Source organism: Telopea speciosissima, chromosome 4 (assembly GCF_018873765.1).
Source record: "Telopea speciosissima isolate NSW1024214 ecotype Mountain lineage chromosome 4, Tspe_v1, whole genome shotgun sequence".
NCBI lineage: Eukaryota > Viridiplantae > Streptophyta > Magnoliopsida > Proteales > Proteaceae > Telopea > Telopea speciosissima.
The window spans coordinates 23,144,313-23,165,667 of record NC_057919.1 but is presented as its reverse complement, the minus strand read 5'-3'; the positions used below and the strand labels follow the sequence as shown (position 1 = coordinate 23,165,667).

Sequence of the window (21,355 nt, the reverse complement as noted above, 5' to 3'; positions counted from 1 at the left end):
AGACAATATAATTTTCAGCATCACTATATATCCAAATAAAAAACAAAGAATTACAGAATATCAAAGAGGTTCGAAGAGGGCACACTTATTTACAGATTTCAAAGTCAGTTTGAATTTTGAGAATCGATTTTCTTCATTGTAAGTTTAAGAAAAAATAGGTAAAAAGAAACACAGAGAAATGTTTTGTGAATCATTCATGCATGGCTGTCCAAACCACATGGGAAGGACACCGCCTGTCAACACCACCAACACCAGTTTTTTCGTAGAAGAAAAGGGCTCGGGCGGCCTGGGGAAGCACCCTTCTACTTTTTTTTGGGGGGGACAATTATTATCACTACCCAACACTTAGCCTATATTTACTTAAACTATCCAATTTTAAAATTCTTTTCTGAAACTACCTTGCTTTTAAACTTTTACATCTCCTTCTACCCTTATGTTTTTAAATACCCAGATTGCCCTTCCTTTTCACCTAGTAACCTGGCAATCTATTTAACCTACCATTCATCTTCTATTTTTTACTATTTTTGTCATTAAAATAATAAAAAATGAAAGCACCCACCTGCTTCTTCTCTCTCCTATTTTTTACTCAATTCGTTTTTTTTTCTTCATTTTTTCTATTTAATTAATTTTTTATTCAACATTTCATCCTCATCGTTTTTCTTCAAACAGATCATGGTTCTAAGTATCGGTATCATATTGCCCGGTATTGGTTTTGCTAGTCATCGATACCGATACCATGCGGTACGGACAAGGGGTAAAATGGTCAAAAAATTAATTTTTAAGGAGATTCAGGGGTAATTTTGCCCGATACAGCTGATCTCGGCCGATATCATATCGATATCATATCGGTTTTGTAGGTTATCGATTCTCGTTCCGATATCGTGCACTAAAACCATGAAACAGATTGACTCTCTTCAAAAATAGCAAAAAGTAAATTGAATAAAAATAGGAAGAGAGAGAAGAAGTGGGGTGCTTTGAAGAGAGTCGATCTGTTCCATGGTTTAGTGCACGGTATCGGAACTGATATCGGTAACCTACAAAACCGATATGACACCGATACGGTATTGGCCTGAATCGGTTGTATCAGGCAAAATTACCCCTTAGTCTCCTTAAAAATGAGTTTTCTGACAATTTTACCCCTTGTCTATACCGTGCTACCTACAGTATCAGTATCGGTGACTAGAAAAATCGGTACGTATCACCCGATACGGGAGATACAATACCGGTACATAGAACCATGATCTATTCAAAGGAAAACGATGAGGATGAAATGTTGAATGAAAAATTAATTAAATAGAAAGATTGAAGAAAAAAAAAAACAAAACAAAACAAATAGAGTAAAAAATGGGAGAGAGAAGAAGCGGGTGGGTGCTTTCATTTTTTACTATTTTAATGACAAAAATAGTAAAAAGTAGAAGATGAATGGTAGGTTAAATAGATTAGCAGGTTACTAGGTGAAAAGGAAGGACAATCTGGGTATTTAAAAATATGAGGGTAGAAGGAGATGTAAAAGTTTAAAAGCAGGGTAGTTTCAGAAAAGAAGTTTAAGATAGGGTAATTTTAATAAATATAGGCTAAATATAGGGTAGTGATAGTAATTGCCCCCCCTTCCCCTTCCCCTTCCCCTTCCCCTTCCCCCCCCTTTTTTTTTGGTTGGTATGTAAATAAAGCCATAGGTCTGGCTGTGGCTCTCCCCACGAGTGTTGTTTAGATGTGTGGTAATGGGGTGGTGCGGGACTAAGGGGTGAGATTGCAGGAGGGGGGGGGGGGGAGAGGAGGGAAGAGGGAGTGGTTGCTTGTCCAAGGAAGAAGAAAGGAGAGAAAAACAAAGAAGCGGCGGGGTATTCTAGGTTTTTCTTTTATGTTTTTTTTTACTCATATGGGGATTAGGTAAATCTTTTCAACTGTATAACTTGCAAATGTAAAACATAATTTTTACTTTTCAGTTTTGTAAATCTTATTTTAATCTGTAGATCTAAGAAATTTCCCTAAAATGAGGAATAAATTGTTGATCTTTGTGTTAAAAAATAAAAATCCGTACAATCTTTATCTCATAAATATTTTTTTATGAGAAGAAGATACTAACTAATCATTAACAAAACAGAAAAGAAACTACATTAGTATCCACATGCAACCTAAGCTTCTCCAATCTAGCTCTAGCGGTTAACTAGTGAGCAACCGAAATATATATATATATATGATATTGTTTAATAAAAGTTACATTATTAAAAGTGTTCAAGCAAAAGTGGACATTTTACCAAATTCAGGAAATTAATCCAAATGGTGGCGGAAGTGACTCCTAATTCTTTTGATTTTTGCAAACCTTCGAGAATTCCACAAAATATAAACATTTTAGCAGACTATTCTGTGTGCTTAGGTTTTAATATTTTTGGATTGTTATGATAGGATGGATTATGAGTATATGAGTTAGACTTTAGGTTAATGTATATGATAGGTGTTTCCTATACTCTTTAATTTTACATAGTTTGCCCACATTTACTTCCACATGGCAAGAGATATGAGAAGGAAATTTAGTACATTCCATGATCCCCTGATCATTTGTCAAACTTCAATACGATAAGAGTTTGCCGAGAAGGTGTTTGGACATACATGGAAGGATAAATGATTTAATAGAGATTTCTCTAAGCAAGTGATAAAGGAGCATATCCAGGAAGTGCGACGTTTCTTACGTGAGAGTACAACGCCACCATGAATGTGATCAATTAAGATAACGCCACTAAGAGAATCCTTGTTACAAATCAAAGAGAGCAAGAAAACACAGCAAGCAAAGAGATAGGGACGATGAGAGACCATTGGCGATATAGGGCTCCACGGTGATAAGTACCTTTTCTTCTCAAAGTCTACTATTTGTAGGCTTTGTGAATGTGCCGTTGGAGAGTAACGGCTTCCTCCTTATTAGAAATCGCCCACCCAAAATCTCTCTCCTTATTCCTTCTTTTATGGGATAAATACGAGTCTGTTGGATGAGGGCATCGTAGCCATATAACCAACATCTCCCACTTGGCCATGTTGGCCGAATTCAAACTTCCCGTTCCCTTTTCAAAGAACAAACGTCATGACATCTTCATTTCCATTCCTATTTCTAGGAATAACAAAAAATCTCCATTGTCATGACAAGGAACATATAATTCCTATTCCAGACTTAGACTGCTCTAAGTACCATAAATATTTCAAACATTTAGTTCAAAATTTTCAGATTTGGATTGTTCTAAATCCCATTAAATTTACATGTTTAATATAGGCTTCCGTACAAACTCCCCTTGCAAGGGGATCAACTACCATATCGTTCGTAGGTATATAGATTACTTTAATTTCATCATTTTCAACTATATCTCGTATATAGTGATATTGTATCTCTATACGTTTCTCTTCCGAGCTATTTGAGCCACTATGTATCAAGCTTATTGCCACTTGATTATTATAGAATATTTTCACTGATCCATTTACAAGACCCAGCCCAAATTCCAATAAGAACCATCTTATCAAGACTGCATGAGTAGTTGACATACTACAAATAATATACTCAGCTTCCTGTGTGTGCCTTGCAACACATCCTTGTTTCTTGCTTCTCCAAGAAACAACTACACCTCTAAATATAAACACATGATCAGAGGTGGACTTACAATTATCTTTATCACCTCTAAAGTCACCATCGGAGTTTCCAATGATCTCAAGCTTTTTCGCTTGGAAACACAATTTCAAGTGTGTCGTTCCTTTGAAGTACTTCACAATCCTTTTCACTGCTTCTCAATAGGCAAAGTCAAGATTCCTTTGGTATCTACTTACCAAACCGATTGGATTGGCCAAATCCAGTTGTGTACACAACATAGCGTACAACAAACTACCTACTGCCTAAGCATAAGGTACATTCAATTTTTCCTGTCTGTCTTGAGGATATTGGCTTTTCGTCAAAGTCTTTCCCAATACAATTGGTATTGACAAGGGATTGCAATTCTGCATCCCAATTTTTTTTTTTTATCACAGAACTTAAGTATTTTTTCACAACGTATGTTGTATTCTATCTCTCAAGATTTAAATTCCTAGAATATAGGATGCTTCCCCCTTATCCTTCATTTCAAATCTATTACTGAGTTCAAACTTGATTTTGTTCAACATATCTAAGTCATTTTCAGCTAACAGTAATTCATCAACATACAAGGAGAGTATAGTAAAACTACGCCCACTCTTCAAGATGTATACACAAATGTCCAACTTGTTAGTCATAAAACCTAATTTAAGGATCGTTTTGTGGAATACAAGATACCACTGACATGATGACTGTTTTAAACCATAAAGACCTTTTTAAGTTTACGTACTTTATCTTCCTGTCTCATTCCCTGAAAAACCTTCAGGTTGTCACATATATATGGTCTCTTTCAACTCGCCATTTCAAAAGACAGTTTTCACGTCTATCTAAAACAATTCTAACTTCAGATGTGCAACTAGTGCCAATGCAAATTTTACTACCGGTGAGTAAGTTTCTTGGTAATCTATTTCTCCCTTTTGGGTGTAATCTTTTGCGACTAATCGGACCTTGAATTTATCAATAGACCCATCTACTTTGTACTTTTTCTTAAGTACCCATTTACAACCTATGGCATTTATACCCTTTTCGTAGGACACATAGTTCCCAAACTTTATTTTTTGTGATGGAATCAATTTCCTCCTGCTTGGCATTCAACCATTCACCTGATTCTCACAATTTTATCACTTTATAGTAAGTTACAGGATCAACTACTTCTTCCACATATGTGTCAACTGTGTAACAAGTTGGCTTACACAGATAAAATTAGTAATCATCTAAATAAGCTGGAGGTGCTCTTGTTCTTTTTCTCCCACTTACCTTAAGTTCCGGGTTTTGTTCTTTAGGATCAACTTGATCTCCAAGACCTTGTGTTCCTTGATTGAAAATTCCTGGTTTATCGTGAGAGTCAATATCATAGTCATCTTTAATGACATCTAGGGGTCCAAGATCCTCCTTCGTCGGTTCCTCTTCTAGTTTTTCTAAAAATTTCGCGTCACGACTCTCAATAATCCCTTTTTTTTTATTATAGAACCTATATCCTTTTGATTCTTCTGGATGTCCTATGAATTTGCATATGATAGTTCTGGAATCCAACTTGTTCTTATATGATTCAGGTATTAGTACATGAGCTACTAATCCTCATTTCCTTAGATTTTCTAAGTTCGATTTCTTACCTGTCCATAGCTCATAGGGTGAAAATCTAACAGACTTAGTGGGGAATTTTCATAATATCCTATGCGAATGACCTCTCCCCAGAACTTCTTAGAGAGAAAAAAAAATGATTACATACAACATACTACATTGAGTAGCGTTACATTCCATCTTTTAGCTACACCATTCTGATGTGGTGTGAAAGACTTTGTTTTTGTGTTCTTCGCATAATTTCTTAAATAATAGAGTTATGCTTTTCAGCACGAACAGTTCTTAGAACCTTAATGTTCATTCCCAACTGATTTTGCACTTCAGTTCAATAACGTTTGAAGCATTCAAAAGCTTCAAATTTTCTACTAACCAAATAAATATACCTTCATTTGGAGAAATCATCAGTAAACGTGATGAAGTAAATCTTTCCACTATGGGTACTCACATTGAGCGACTTACAAAAGTCAGAGTGCACTACTCGAAGGAGTTCCTTTATTTTCACTTCCACTGGAAAAATCTTTCTGGTCATCTTGCCAGATAACCAATGTTCACAGGCATTGTATTCAACTTTAATTAACCTAGGAATTAAACTCAATTTAATTATTTCATCAATTTTCTTAATTCCAGGGTATCCTACTTCCATATGCCAAATGTATGAATCATATCATATTTGCACAATCAATTGCATATCTCTCAATCATATATGGTTAACTCAAGAAATCTAACTAATAGTTCCATGCAAATGCACATGAAATAAATCTTGAGCATTCTTACAAATGTCCATAAAGTTAGTATTAATATTTGATCAATTAGGCATCATTCAATACACATGCCACTTAGCTTGAATAGCCATAAAACTAGGCAGGTCAAAAGAACTAAGCCCACACACAAAGACTAAGATCGTACCAACCTTCAACATACTTTGTTTGACGTCCAATGTAATTTCTGCAACGTCACTGACACGTCGGATAACTTAAATTCGATGTCAAAAGTTCATTAAATTATGAACACAAAAAAATTTCAATCAATTCATTGGACATTCCATCAATGACTATAATCAAATTTTCGATGTAACAATTTAGCCTTTTTCATCAAGACATGTCTCATGCTAAACATTCCATTGATTCACTAAGTAAACAAAGATTGGGTTCAAATGAATTAGGCTTGTCATGCCAAATACAAGATTCCAGTGCCAAATATAATACCATGACCACTAATGTCACTAATGCATAACATGACCATCAATACATAGTATTTTCAATACCACTAATATAATTTAATATATTAGGCTATTGTGCTTGTTCTACTCAAAACATAGACAAAAATACATTGATAATATATGAGATTTGTCCCCATAAATCAGCAAGATCCCAAAAATTTAATTGAACATGTTAAAATTTCACTGAACATCTTATCAACAGAAATGATACAAGACAAATAGTAATTCCATTAAACAATTGCATCAATATATTATCATTGGGACACCTAGACCATGTTGTCTAACATTTGATCCACTTTAATAGACTATCAAGTAATCACATCACATTATTCTAGTGGACATCAAGTTTAGCCTAATTTCAATCATAACTGGGTTACTTAATTTACCTCCACAATTCCAAGAGCATATTCAATCTCCTAACATAGATTGTTGGAATATGCATGGTCCCAAGTATATAAACATAGGTAAAATCAATATTAACTAGTTTCGACAACAGATTCTATTGTTCCCGTTAAAACTTGCACAAATGGTTAAATGCTTAGCCATTTACAATAATTTCCGCCAAGCTAAAATTATAAACACCAAATAAATTCTAATAGTTATTCAAAAATATATATACACGAGTCGAAACCCGCTCATGATCATAGTTAGTAAGTTTGGGAACGGCAATAATACGGGAACGGATACGTACGACAGTCAAATGGACTATATGGCAATAATACTTTTAATAAAATCCGACACAATAATACGATATGGTAATAATATAATACGTGTTTAATACGTATATAATACAGTGGCTATGTAAAAATCCGGGAACAAAAATACGGACATATATTCACTATGCAATAGACATGTACACCTAATAAACACAATAATAGCATATACTGATGTGCCTAAATATATAGTTTGATTGGTTAACAAGCTTAGATTCATTACATTCTTTATTGTAGGGATTAGATTGGCCAATCAAAATGGATGATTGAAATGAAATAGTTTGTGAAATCAGAATTGGCCGTTGCAGGAGTTATTTATTATTCTCATTTCTATCCATCAAAGTATTATTTTTTATTTATATCTTGGTGTATGCTAGGTGTTTACAGGTTACAGATTAAGGCATCTCTCAATTAACGTATTATAGAATACAGCTCTAGGCATCATTCATAACCACTACCAAATTTAATTGCACAAAATCATGACTCCAAAAAGCCATCCAAACAATCTGTGCCTGAAAACTTGGTTATATTTACACTTTTTTATCTCCAAATACTAAAAACGGGGTATCAATAACTAATCTCTCAGATCAATCATATTATTGTTGAATCGATTAAATTCTGCCTGAACCCTAGAAATGGAGGATGAGTCAAGTGTTCCAAAATGAAAGAAATCGGGATTAACTGTAACCAATTTTGCCGATCCGATTCCATTTTTTGAAACGTAGGTAAGGATTGAGGAGGTAGGTAGGCCATGTCACAGACAAACGCATGGGTCTTCAATCAATCCCATGTACGAAATATCATTAGAGAAACCATGGAAAGTGTTCACAAAGAAAGAGTTGAGACCACATAGAGATGGAGAAGAATGGACGGGAAAAGGTTTTAGGAAAATACCTTAAGGAATTGTCGCTTCAAGTGCACCATTGCAATTGCCGGGTCGACGAACGCAAGAAGCACCGCTGCAATCGCCGGTAGAATGCAAGAAGAGGAAGAAGAGATAGAGAGGAATGGAAAAGAGGAATCAGCCACTGTAGAAGAGACAAGGGTTTGGTAGATTTTAGGTTTTTTTTTATCTAAAGATTAGTATTAGAATAGGTTTAACGGTTAAGATAGATTTTAGTTTTTTTTTAAGGATTTTTGTCAAATGCCCCTCTAAAAATGCCCATTTGTTCAAATGCCCCCTTACAACTTTTCTAATTGTAAACTCCCCCCCAACTTTTAAAACTTGTAGTACTTTGGTCCTTGTCGTTAATTTAAAACGTTAAATGTTAGTTTCAGGGTATTTAATCACCAAAATACCCTTCTAACAAAAACCCTCCAAAATTAAAAAATGAAATGACTAAAATGCCCTCATCTTCTCCAAATGGTTTAGGGTTTGAAACTGAAAATCAAACCTTAAACCATTCGAGGAAAATGAACCCTAAAATTAAACCTTCAAAACTAAAGTTGCATTGAAGAAATTTGTGGAGTTGAAAATTGAAAAATAAATTAGAACTAAAAAATTCTGCCGGCATTCCTAAAACAACTTGATTAATAACATGAAGCCATTCTCAAACCAACTGTAGCAGCTCCTTACCTTGAGAGAGAGACTTTTTAACAAGTTCATCTTCTCTTTAGAACCTTTAAATCCTCAAAACTAACAATAAGCTTGGCTGCATTGTTCCGATTCGAACAAACATCAAAATCGACAAGAACATACCAAAGAATTTGCAACAAATTCATCATCTACTTCACTTGGTGTAGCAGAATCTGGTCTGGTTTAGAATCCAATCAGAATTTATAGATTATTTATTCTAAGTTCCCTGATTCATGAACTTAATTAAAAGCATCATATGTTCCAACATTGCTCATCGATTTGCTTGTTGATCTGCTGTACCTGAAAAGACTATTTCGAATAGCTCAGTTGTTTCAGTTTCCCCTTTCCGATCTGGTGACATATTGGTTCCCCATTTAAGATCTGGTGACGACATGTTATCGCCATTGTTGTCATGCTTGGACGAATTAAGCCATCGAGGATCAATTATTGCCATGGAGAAGAGATCTCTGCTATCTTCATAACCAGCTGCAGAACCTTTTTCAAGAGGAGCAATGAAACATGGATTTGGAGTCCTCTGTGCATTTGCTGGTAAATACTTGAAATCACTCTGTCCAAAATTAACTATAACTGTAATGTCAACATTTGAAGCTAGAGTTGGGTAGAGTGGACAACCAAATTCTTCTGAATTGCAATTGATTACATGAACCAGTTCTGAATCTACAGTGAAGAACACCTTCTGAGCTGGATCAAATCCACAACCAATCACTTTGTCTCTCCTTTCCCACTCTGTTTTTTCAGCTTCACAGATGAGCTTCATTCCTGATTACAGAGCAAATTGAAAGGATCTAAGTTGGGTTTCATCATTGAAGATTAAAACTGTGTAATCTGAAACAAATTAAGATGAAATGAGAAGAAACTATATAACTTACCATCAAGGAAAAGAGAGTCATTGGAATTGAATCCAATGGAGCCAGGATAGTTTCCAGGGAGTTCTCTTGGGAGAGACCCACCAACGCTGAACCCTACAGAGAACATAGGGATTTCGTTCTGCCCTTCTCCTTCCTTAATTCCAAGTTCTTGAACCCTTCCACTGCTATTAATGATTTCTGTGAAATGGATTAATGAGTCTGACTGTACACTTACATTGGAAGTCTGAGGAATTAGTTTCGTCAGCTCCCCTGAACCAGGGCTTCTCTTAACGTTGTGAATAGAGTCAACTTCATCGTTAGGACAAGAAACAATTGTGATCTCTAAATAAGCTTCTTGAGGGAAGGAGCCATTCTCAAATGGAGGTCCTGGCAATGGCAGAGAAGATTTGATAACGCATGAAGGACCCGAAGGAAGGGTACCCATATCAATTTTCTTCGATCCAGGATTGAATCTAATCTTCTGCATGAAATCCACCGATTCTGCACACAGCTCCCAGCTTATATCGGCAGCAGGACATAAGCCCAATGAAGCTTCGGCTGCGAAGCCGAGTCTAGACCAACCATACTCAACAGCCTCTGAAACAAGACAAGGGTGATCAGCCCAATTGAATGAAGAAGTTGGGGGAAACCCATGTCGAAAAACACTGAAACTCACCCTACTCTGGATCTTTGGATGATTAATACGCCTTAATCCACAAATTTCTTCAATGCAACTTCAGTTTTGGAGGTTTGATTTTAGGGTTCATTTTCCCCAAATAGTTTAGGGTTTGATTTTCAGTTTCAAATCCTAAACCATTTGGAGAAGATGAGGGCATTTTGGTTATTTCATTTTTTAATTTTGGAGGGTTTTTATCAGAAAGGCATTTTGATCATTAAATACCCTGAAACTTGCATTTAACGTTTTAAATTAACAATAGGGACCAAAGTACTACAAAGTTTTTAAAGTAAGGGGGAGTTTACAATTAGAAAAGTTGTAAAGGGGCATTTGGACAAATGGACATTTTTAGGGGAGCATTTGACAAAAATCCTTTTTTTTTAATATATATGTAAACGTATAATACGTGTTTCATTCGAATATCATACGACAACTCTTAAAATGCATGTATTTATCTGACTCTAAAGTATTATATGCAATACGACACTTTTTTCATCCAAACGTTTGGATATATGTATAATATGCATATTATACGCGTATTTACTAACTATGCTCATGACACAGATTGATGATCGATTAAAATATAACAAGTTGGATTTACATATAATATGTCTATGTTATATAAGTAGTAAAATAAACATAAATCAATAACTAAGTACTATCTTCAATAATTGATATAAACAAGTGCTCTAACTTTAAATAATGCTAGTTGGTGTCCCAAAAGCAAGACATTAACAGCATAATAAAAATTTGAATATTCTAAATGACAACATAAAGCAACTTTTCTTTACTTTCACAAAACATAAAGTAATAAATAAATATAATATATATAGCTCTATGTCTTTTTCTCTTTCTTCAATCAATGCATATAATATATATTAAAAAGTCCTTTTCATTATTATCAAACCCTGCCTTCCCTTCAATATATTAAAGAAAGAAAAAAAATAGTTAATACTTACCTCTCTGACGGTTGGAAGAAGGACTAAAGATAGGAAAGATGACAAAAGGATGTTTGTTGGGTAACTGTATTACAATCTCTTATAAACAATTGAAATAACACAAACTATAATACAATAGCTTAAGCAGTAAAAACTAGGATGTTGTTATTTTGACCTTTGGCTGAAATGAGGAAAGCAAAACTTGAATTTGATGTTGAGTTACACTCGCAACAACTTGAATAAGCTTTAAGCAGAATTGAGGTTGAGTCACACTTGTGGTGCTACTTTTAAGGTAATTGATGTCTCATACTACCAATGATTATTTTGCACCACTACCCCAAGATAAAACAACCTCCAACTAGAAGATAAAACAGTTCTTCTAGTCCCTTGAAGGAGCCAAGAGCTTCAGCACAGTAACCCTCTAACCTTACACAGACTTAGAAGAAAAGAGGAAAAAAAAATAAATCTCAAATGATTGCAATGTGTGGGCATGGATGTATATCAAAATGTGTATTTTGCTATGTATTTGGTTGGATTTATATAGACCCAAAACCAACCCTTTCACACCTTTGGAATCCCCAAGAGTAACTACCAAGTAATGGCCAATTGAATTGGAGAAAAAACTTGTAGACATGAATTGAGAATTGATTCCTAATTCATGATCATTCCCCACTAAAGACCATAAAAGGCCTTAAAACCCCATAAATGGTCATTCCCCACTAAAGACCATGAAAGGCCTTTAAACCCCATAAAGGAAATAACATAACCTATGGTCATGAATTGAGAATTAATTTCATAATTAAAATAAATCTCAAACAATATTCTTAATCCAACTTACCACTCATTATAGTGACCATGAATGGACTTTAGGGTACCCATAGAATGTCATAACCTTTTGGAATTCAATCATTACTTCATTGATCACATAGGTCCCACACCAAAACAAAGCAATCAAAACATTTTTGAAACTTAAAAAATAAAATACATTTTAAATATTTTAAATCTAACAATGTCATCTAGTATCTCATGATCGTAATCCACAGGCTGTTGCTCTTTCTTTCTGACTTCGGTTCTTACTGCGTGTTCTCGAGTTTCTGGCTCCTAAAAGGCTGACCTTTCTCGCATCCTCTTCTTTGTGAGGCTCTGTTCCTCAACCACATTGGCAGAGGAATTGGGTCCTTTTCGATCGAAAACTTGCTTCTCGTCAGCCTTTGCTGCAGCTTTCTGTTGTCCTTTTATCTACAACAACAGAAGATGACTTTGTCGAGATCGAATTGCGCTTTTGGCACGCGATGATCGGACTAGAAGACTTGGGTTTCGCGAGCTTCGGAGGTTCTGGTTCTAGTTTCAGTTGCGCTGGACGTGCAACAGGGGTTACACGAGTTGCTTTTTCTTCTTTGGGTCTGATACATCCAATATTCACCGGGCCAATCAACGATCGCCACGTGTCACAGGTGACCCATTCCATAGCCAAGGAGAACGAACCGGGTCCCAGCACCCGGGGGCGCGGCCTCACCCAGGCGCGGCCATCACTCGGGCGCGGCCTCACCTAGGCGCGGCCACACGTCAGGGCGCGGCCTCACCTAGGCGCGGCCACACATCCGGGGTGCGGCCTCACCCAGGCGTGGCCACCACTTGGGCGCGGCCTCACCTAGGCGCGACCACACATCCAGGCGGGCACGGCCTCACCTAGGCGTGGCCACACATCCAGGCGGGCCTCACCCAGGAGCGGCCTGCACCCAGGCACAGCATCGTGGGCACGGGAGGTGGGGGCTACCCATCTACGATCCGATCGTATCGCTAAGACTCATGCCACTATCAGGACTCTGGACCGCCGCTTAGAGGTCACGTCACCCAGACGGATTCAAGCACCAAGGACGTTATCACCACACGCGGGTATCTATCCACCAAGGATCCTGATGCCACCAGGACACTCCCTCCCACAGGGAGATGGCCAGTCAGGATAGAGCCCCGTTACCCAGGGCCTCTATCCACTCAACGGCACAATCGCCATCAAACTGGGACTCTCCACACTGCCATATGCTACTATAAAAGGCAAGGTACACAACCCCATCGGGGACATCTAAACTCATACTGAATAATCACTATTCATCTATTTGCGCCAGGAGATCTAACTTTGGCATCGGAGAGCCCTAGGCCGGGACCACACCGGTTCTCTCTGTTGACCCCTTTGGTCCACTTGCAGGTGACGGCACTCGCAGGATCGCTCGACGATTTCTTGACGCAATAGATTGGCGCCGTCTGTGGGAACGACGCTAGCCATTACAGCTACTAGCTCGCTTCCATACTCATTCAATGGCACGAAGGAAGACTACCACCACCAACAACGAAGCAACGAATGGATCCCCACCCCCAGAGTGCTCTCGCTGCAGAGCCAACGACCAGGACCATGTCTCTCTGGAGGAAGAGATCCCCCTTAATGACCAGTTCGTGATCGCCGAGCCCAACAATGACGAGGCCGACGATGTGGTGGTGGAGGTGACACCTGACCCCAATGCCCCAGCCACTGTGGGTCAGATCAACGACCTACAACGACAGATCCTCGATGAACAATGACTCTTTCGAGAATACTTGACGCAGCATGCGACGTCTCACCGTCGAAGGACTTCACCATCAACAAGGGTGGAGTCCGTACCTCAACAAGAGCCGAACCCTAGGAGATCATCTCCCAGGGGCGTGAGATTAGAGAGACTAGCGCGACGAGCGACCCCCACTCTGCAGCGGGGGGAGCCTTCCCAGCATCCCAGGAGAACAAGGGACCTCTTGCCACGGTCAGAACGTGGGAGGACGGCAACACCCAGGGCGAGGGTGTCTAGCCCGCAGAGATCGGTCCGGAGGTCTGTGTTCGACGGACGACTGGAAGAAAGTCACATACCGCGATGAAGCTGGACCTACAGAGAAGAAAGCACCTCACCTTCACGACAGGATTCATCACGGCGTGACCATTCCCCATCCCACCAACACTCAAGGCGGGAGGGGACATCCAGGAGAGAGCGTGAACGGGGTCGCAGCGAACGTCCGGCTAGGTGTGGGGGGCAGACACGGGACGAGGAGCTCGATCAAAGACTCCGCGACCTGGATGAGAAGCTGGAAGGGTTGAAGAAGCAGACCAAAGGCGAGATGCATTCCATACCTGGGCAACACCCCTTCTCGACAGAGATCATGTCCGCCACACTACCTTCCAGGTTTCGACTACCCACCTTTGAACTCTACAGTGGTACCACTGACCCCAATGACCACATCAACTACTTTAATGGCATGATGACGCTGTATGGGGGGTCGGACGTGGTCTCCTGTCGGGCATTCCCTGCATCCCTCAAGGGAGCAGCCACATCATGGTTCTCTAGGCTACGACCTAGATCTATATGCTCGTTCGCAGAGCTATGCGAATAGTTTGTCACCCGTTTCCAAAGCAGCGTCAAGCAGAAGAAGACCACCGTCAATCTACTGAACGTGGTACAGAACCCTGGGGAATCTCTCAGGGAATACGTTACCAGGTTCACCAAGGAGTCCCTGGAGGTTCGAGACTTGGATGACCAGACACAGCATGCAGCCCTAGCAGGAGGTATTAGGGACCTGGACTTGATCAAGGACCTGGCACGTCATGAGACCAGGACTATGAAAGAGCTCCTGGAGCGGTGCAACGAGTTTGTAAATATGGCCGAGGTACTACAAGCTAGAATGAAAATAATCGAGGCCAAGCCACAAGACAACAAGAGGTCAGCACCTGATGACCGCAAAGAGGGTAAGAGGTCGAGGACAGAGCGCCGACAAGAGAAGGGCGACCGCCCATCTAGGAGGACAGACCGCCGCCCGAGAGAAGTGAGAGGGCAAGCACCCCCGAGTTCACACCACTGAACACCACCAGGTCCCAGATACTCATGCAGATCCAGGACCGTGACTTACTCCATTGGCCACGACCCATGCTAGCAGGACCAGAGAAGCGGAACCCTAACAAATACTACCTCTTCCACAAAGAGAATGGGCACGACACAGAGGAGTGAAATCAATTGAAGAGAGAGATAGAGAAACTGGTAAGAGCAGGAAGCTTAAACAAGTATGTGAAGGGGAGACGTGACAATCGCTCAGGCCAAGGAGATAGAGGTCGTGACGGAGACAGAGTGGAACCGAGACGAGAGGAAAGAAGAATAGATCGAGAGAGAGACCGCCCAGAAGAACGGAGAGATGCAACAAAACCTAGTGGCACCAAGGGACCTCCTATCCTCACCATACTTGGAGGACCGGGACAAGAGTCCACCAGAAAAGCAAAAGCTCATGCCAGGTTCGTGGGAGTAGCAGAGAAGCCCAGCAAGATAGCCAGGACCGAGGCGGTGATCTCCTTCTCGGATGAAGACCTGGAAGGACTAAACTTCCCGCATGAAGATGCCCTGGTAGTACAGGTGGAGGTAGCCAATTGACCTGTACACAGGGTACTGATAGACACAGGGGCGTCTGTTGACGGACTCTCGTTGGACCCCTATCGACAGTTCGGGTTCGGGGACGACCAGCTCAAACCAGAGCCCACTTATCTCCATGGATTCTCAGGTGCCACCGCCTCCATCAGAGGTACCATAGAGCTACCCATCACCTTTGGGGTACACCCTCAACAAGTAACCATCATGGTGAATTTCATGGTAGTCAAGTCCGTGGTGTCCTTCAACGGCCTCTTAGGGTGACCATCACTGACAGCCCTTAGAGGAGTCATATCACCACTTCACCTGAAGATGAAGTTCCCCACCGAGAATGGGGTAGGCGAAGTCCGAGGAGATCAGAAGAAAAGCAAGGGAGTGCTATGCCACCTTCATGAAAAAGAATAATGGCAACACCCGTGGAATGGCACTCTGCCTAGAGAGCATGGTCAGTGACCAGAGAGATGAACTGACAGAGAGAAGGGGAAGGCCAGTGGAAGACCTCATCACCTGGCCGCTCAGCCAGGAAGACCCCTCCAAGGTCGTTCAAGTTGGCTCGCTGCTAAACAAGGAACAGAAAGAAGGGCTTGGACACCTCCTCCAAGCGAACATGAATGTCTTCGCATGGTCGACCTCCGACATGCCAGGAATACCACGTGCCATAGCGGAACACCGACTACATGTCGACCCAACCAGGAAGCCTGTTCAATAAAAGCGACGTAACTTCGCCCTTGACCGACAAGCAGCAATCAAGGAGGAGGTCGAGAAGTTAAGCCGATCAGGGTTCATCAGAAAGGAGAAGTTCCCAACCTGGCTCGCTAACATGGTCATGGTACCAAAGCCAAATGGGAAGTGGAGGATGTGTGTCGACTATACCGACCTGAACAAGGCATGCCCAAAAGATGAGTACCCACTGCCCAGGATCGACCTACTGATCGACGCCACCGCCGGCCATGAGATGCTGAGTTTCATGGACGCCTACTCCGGATACAACCAGATCCTCATGTGTGAGGATGATGAGTCTTACACCGCATTCCGGACGGACAAAGAGAACTACTGCTACCACGTCATGCCGTTCGGATTAAAGAATGCAGGGGCCACCTATCAGAGGATGGTCAACAAGATGTTTGAGGAGCAGATCGGGCGCAACATGGAGGTATATGTGGATGACATGCTCATAAAAAGCATCCACGCCAGCCAACACCTGACCGACCTAGAGGAGGCATTTGCAGTACTGAGGAGGAACCAGATGAAGCTAAACCCTGCAAAGTGCGCCTTCGGTGTAACGTCAGGAAAATTCCTGGGGTTCATGGTCTCAGTCCGTGGAATAGAAGCCAACCCATCCAAGATCAAGGCCATCCAAAAAATGGCACCTCCTCGAACGGTCAGGGAAGTGCAAAGGTTGAATGGAAGGGTCGCCGCCCTTTCCAGGTTCGTGTCACGATCTGGTGATAAGTGCTTACCATTCTTCAAAACATTGAAGAAACTCCGAAGCCCTAAAGATTTCACATGGACGGAAGAGTGCCAGAAGGCGTTCGAAGAATTGAAGGAGTACCTAGAGAGCCCACCACTGCTTGGGCGACCAGAACCTAACGAAGAGTTGCAGCTCTACTGCCGCCACCCTCGCGCATCGGCAAGATCGCTGAAGGAAGAAGACAAAGTCCAGAGGCCCATCTATTACGCCACCATGTCCTGATCGATGCAGAGACCAGGTACACTAGGATCGAGAAGGTAGCCTATGCATTGGTAATGGTAGCCAGGAAGCTACGACCATACTTCCAAGCCCATACCATCATAGTCCTCACAGACCTACCCCTGAAGAAGATACTGCACAAGCCGGACGTCTCCGGGAGATTGATAACATGGGCGGTGGAGCTAAGTGAGCATGACATCAGGTTCCAACCAAGGACAGCCATCAAAGGCCAGGCCCTTACAGATTTCATTGCAGAGTGTACCCTGTCTGAGATCGAGTCAGAAACAGGGGAGCCAGAAGAGAAGGATCACGGATCGTGGGACATGTTCGTGGACGGGTCGAGCAATGCGGCAGGAAACGGCGCGGGTCTCATATTAACCAGCCCCGAGGGATTTCGTATCCAATATGCTCTCCGATTCACCTTCCAAGCATCCAATAATGAAGCAGAGTATGAGGCATTGCTAGCTGGACTCCGGGTGGCCAAAGCCATCCAAGTCACACACCTATCCACCCGGAGCGACTCCCAGCTCGTGGTGAATCAGGTGAATGGAGAGTACGAGGCGAAAGATGAAAGGATGGCATCATACCTAGCACGTGCTCAAGCATTGATCGAGGGTTTCGTGAAATTTGAGATGGTTCGAGTTCTCAGGGAGGAGAACGTCGCCGCTGACGCCCTATCCAGGCTAGCCAATGAGGAACTCCGAAATTTGGCCAACGCAATCTATGTTGAGATCCTGCATGAGCCAACGTATAAGGAAAAGCAGGTTAACGAGATCATGGAAGGACCTAGCTGGATGGACCCTCTACTCAACTACCTCCAGAACGATGTCTTACCAGATGACAAGGCCGAAGCAAGGAAGATCAGGATGAGAGCTGCAAAGTACACCATCCTAGACGGCATCTCATGTACAGCGGGGGCAACAGCACCACTACTCCGGTGCCTAGGACCCAAGGGGGCAGAGTACGCCCTAGCCGAAGTCCATGAGGGGATATGTGGAAGCCACATGGGGGGACGAGCCCTAGCCTACAAAATCCTCCGCCAGGGACTATACTGGCCACGAATGCAAGAGGAGGCCATCCAATATGCCAAGAAGTGCGAGCAATGTCGGTTGTTCGCCCAGACCCCATCTACCCGCCACCAAGCGACATCAATCCTCAACCCCATACCTTTTGCCATGTGGGGACTAGACATCTTAGGCAACTTCACCGCAGCACCGGGAAACAGAAAGTACCTGGTCGTCGCAATCGACTACTTCACCAAGTGGGTTGAAGCTAAACCCTTGGCCAAGATAACAGAGACAGAGATGGAGAAGTTCGTCCGCGACGACGTCATCTACAGGTTCGGGGTACCACGGATCCTCGTCTCAGACAATGAAAAATAATTCAACAACCCTAAATTCCAAGCATTCTGTCACAGCTACAACATCGACTATCGGCCTGTGTCAGTAGCATACCCACAGGCCACTGGTCAGGTGGAGGTCACCAACAGAACGCTACTGGAAGGAGTCAAGAAAAGGCTAGAAGGAACCAAAGGCAAGTGGGTAGAAGAGCTACCAAGCGTCCTGTGGGCATACCGAACTACAGTACGGACGCCCACAGGGGAGAACCCATTCCGCCTAGCATATGGCACTGAAGCATTGGCACCGGTAGAGGTCTGCGCCATGTCCCATAGGGTTCTGTACTTCAATGAATGTACCTATGTCGACGGACTGCGGGCGAACCTAGACTTTATAGATGAGGTCCGCGAGAGAGCACTACTAAGGAACGTCGCCTACCAGCAACGTACTGCCAGGTACTATAATGCCAAGGTCAAGGAAAGGCTATTCCACCAGGGAGATTTAGTACTACGGAGGGCAAGTGCATCACAGCCACAGAAGGCGGGGAAGCTGTCACCTAATTGGGAAGGACCCTACATAGTCTCCAAGCAGATACGCCCAGGGACTTACCGCTTGAAGACTCCAGGGGGCAAGAAGGTAGACCGTACCAGAAACTCAGAACATCGAAGAAGTACTACCAGTAGAAGCATAGCAGTAGTGGTAGTGATAACGAAGATAGCGATAAGAGTAGCGATGAGCGACATCAAGGACAATGTAAATTTCATTCAAAATAAAGAAATGTTGCAAGAATACTTGTCTTCTTCTACCACTTAATCGAATCACGGCCACTACACTAAGGCGACATGCCAACACTGAGGCTTCATGCCTAAGGCGATATGCCAACACCGAGGCTTCATGCCTAACGCGACATGCCAACACTGAGGCTTCATGCCTAAGGCGATATGCCAACACCGAGGCTTCATGCCTAAGGCGACATGCCAACACTGAGGCGATATGCCAACACTGAGGCTTCATGCCTAAGGCGACACGCCAACACCGAGGCTTCATGCCTAAGGCGATATGCCAACACTGAGGCTTTATGCCTAAGGCAACATGCCAACATCGAGGCTTTATGCCTAAGGCAACATGCCAACATCGAGGCTTCATGCCTAAGGCGAGATGCCAACACTGAGGCTCTACGCTTAAGGCAATAACCAACCAAGGTCCGAGGATCACCAAGGCACGACGCCACTAACAAAATCCTATGACTACCAAGGGTCAGAGAGTATCAACGCGCAAACAACCACCAGGAGACAATGCAGTCAAAGAAAATCAAAAGCAATCACATAGAAAAATCATAGTATTTACAAACTCAAGTTCAAAAAAGGAAAAAGGTTGAGATGTCTACAGGATCCGTACAGCCGTGGGGTCAAGGGATCACAGAGGGATGGGTCACCTCCGACCCAGCAGGGGACATCATGTCCACCTCAAGAGGACGCGCACTAGCACCCCCCTCAGGCAGGGTAGCCTCCACCTCTGACACCGGGACGCTCTCCACCACAGCTACACCCGGAAGCGCCGCAGCAAACTCAGAGAACCCCAAAACAGAGAAGTCATAATCGGGGGTCACCTCCAGGACACAAGCGACTAAGTCCCGGACCCCTCCCTCATAGGCGGGCTGAAGCTGTGCCTGATACAGCGTCGAGAACGCAGAGGATGCCTGGAACTCAGCCACAGCTCGCTCACCTGCAGATGCCAGCTCCTCCTCATGCCTTCCCCTCAATGAATGAAGCTCCTCCTCCAAAGCAAGAACCCTAGCCGAGCTCTCGCCCGCACCAGCAGAGGTCACACGCAGCTCCTCAGACACCTCTAGGAGCTTCCCGGATGCCACCGCGAGCTCCCCCGACACCCTCTGCGCGTCAGCCTCGGCCCTCTCACGGGCATCAATCTGACCCTGGAGCTCCCTCTCCACGTCACGCAGGGTGCGTTGTATCTGCACCTCACGAGAAGCGTGACCCTTCAGTCGAAGCACCACCTCAGCAATACGGTGATGGACCTACAATCAACATGGCAAGCGATAAAACATTATAAAAATAAATGGAGCAATGGACATGATGAGACAGAAAAGGAATAACTCACCGAAGCCATATCATGGTAGAGGGTCTGAGCCAGACAAGCATCGCTAAGCCTCTGCAAGGCCATCCTCGCGGTAGGGAGCCTGCCCCTATCCACCCACTCCTGCGACACGCCGACTTCGGCCAAGGTCGAGCCCTCCGGCACGCCCAAGGTGATCACCAGGGACTCACCCGGCGTGGGAAGATCAGTGGCAGTACCGCCAGAGGAACTCACACCTTTCCCCTTGGAAAGGGGCAATACAGAAGATCCGAAAGGAACAACAGAGGGAGGCAGAGGCACAGAGCCTGAAACGCCATCGTCACCAGGAGAAGTACGGGGAAGGAGGACCCGCACGCCAGAGCTCGTCACGCGGGCATGTCCTGGTCCCCCCTTCCGCTTCGCTCCAACAACCACAGGCGCAGAGGCACCACTAACGTCGGTCACTCCAGTAGCCGGACCACCCTGAGAAGCGGCCTTCCTCCGCAGATTGCCGCGAAGCAAACTGAAGTCCGGACGTGTATCCACTGCATAGACCGCCCAACCAATCAGATGACATATACATTCAAATACCAACATGCCAATCAAGTACAAAAGACGATGCTCTTACCAGGACTCAGCTTCC

The 21,355-nt window shown here is 43.0% G+C and overlaps 2 protein-coding genes across 2 annotated transcripts in view; one reads left to right on the top strand and one right to left on the bottom strand.

The window, feature by feature from the left end:
* The window catches only part of LOC122657632 (protein NRT1/ PTR FAMILY 5.10-like), a 91,370-nt gene that overhangs the window by 38,575 nt on the left and 31,440 nt on the right, over positions 1-21,355 (top strand). The window lies entirely within an intron of this gene.
* LOC122658119 lies at positions 8,968-9,492 on the bottom strand. Its single transcript, XM_043853016.1, has one exon. The coding sequence runs from the start codon at positions 9,472-9,474 to the stop codon at positions 8,968-8,970; it is 507 nt and encodes a 168-aa protein (XP_043708951.1). The 5' UTR covers positions 9,475-9,492.

Coding starts and splice junctions, on each gene's coding strand:
- LOC122658119 (XM_043853016.1), bottom strand. CDS start 9,474: ATGAAGCTCATCTGTGAAGCTGAAAAAACAGAGTGGGAAAGGAGAGAC.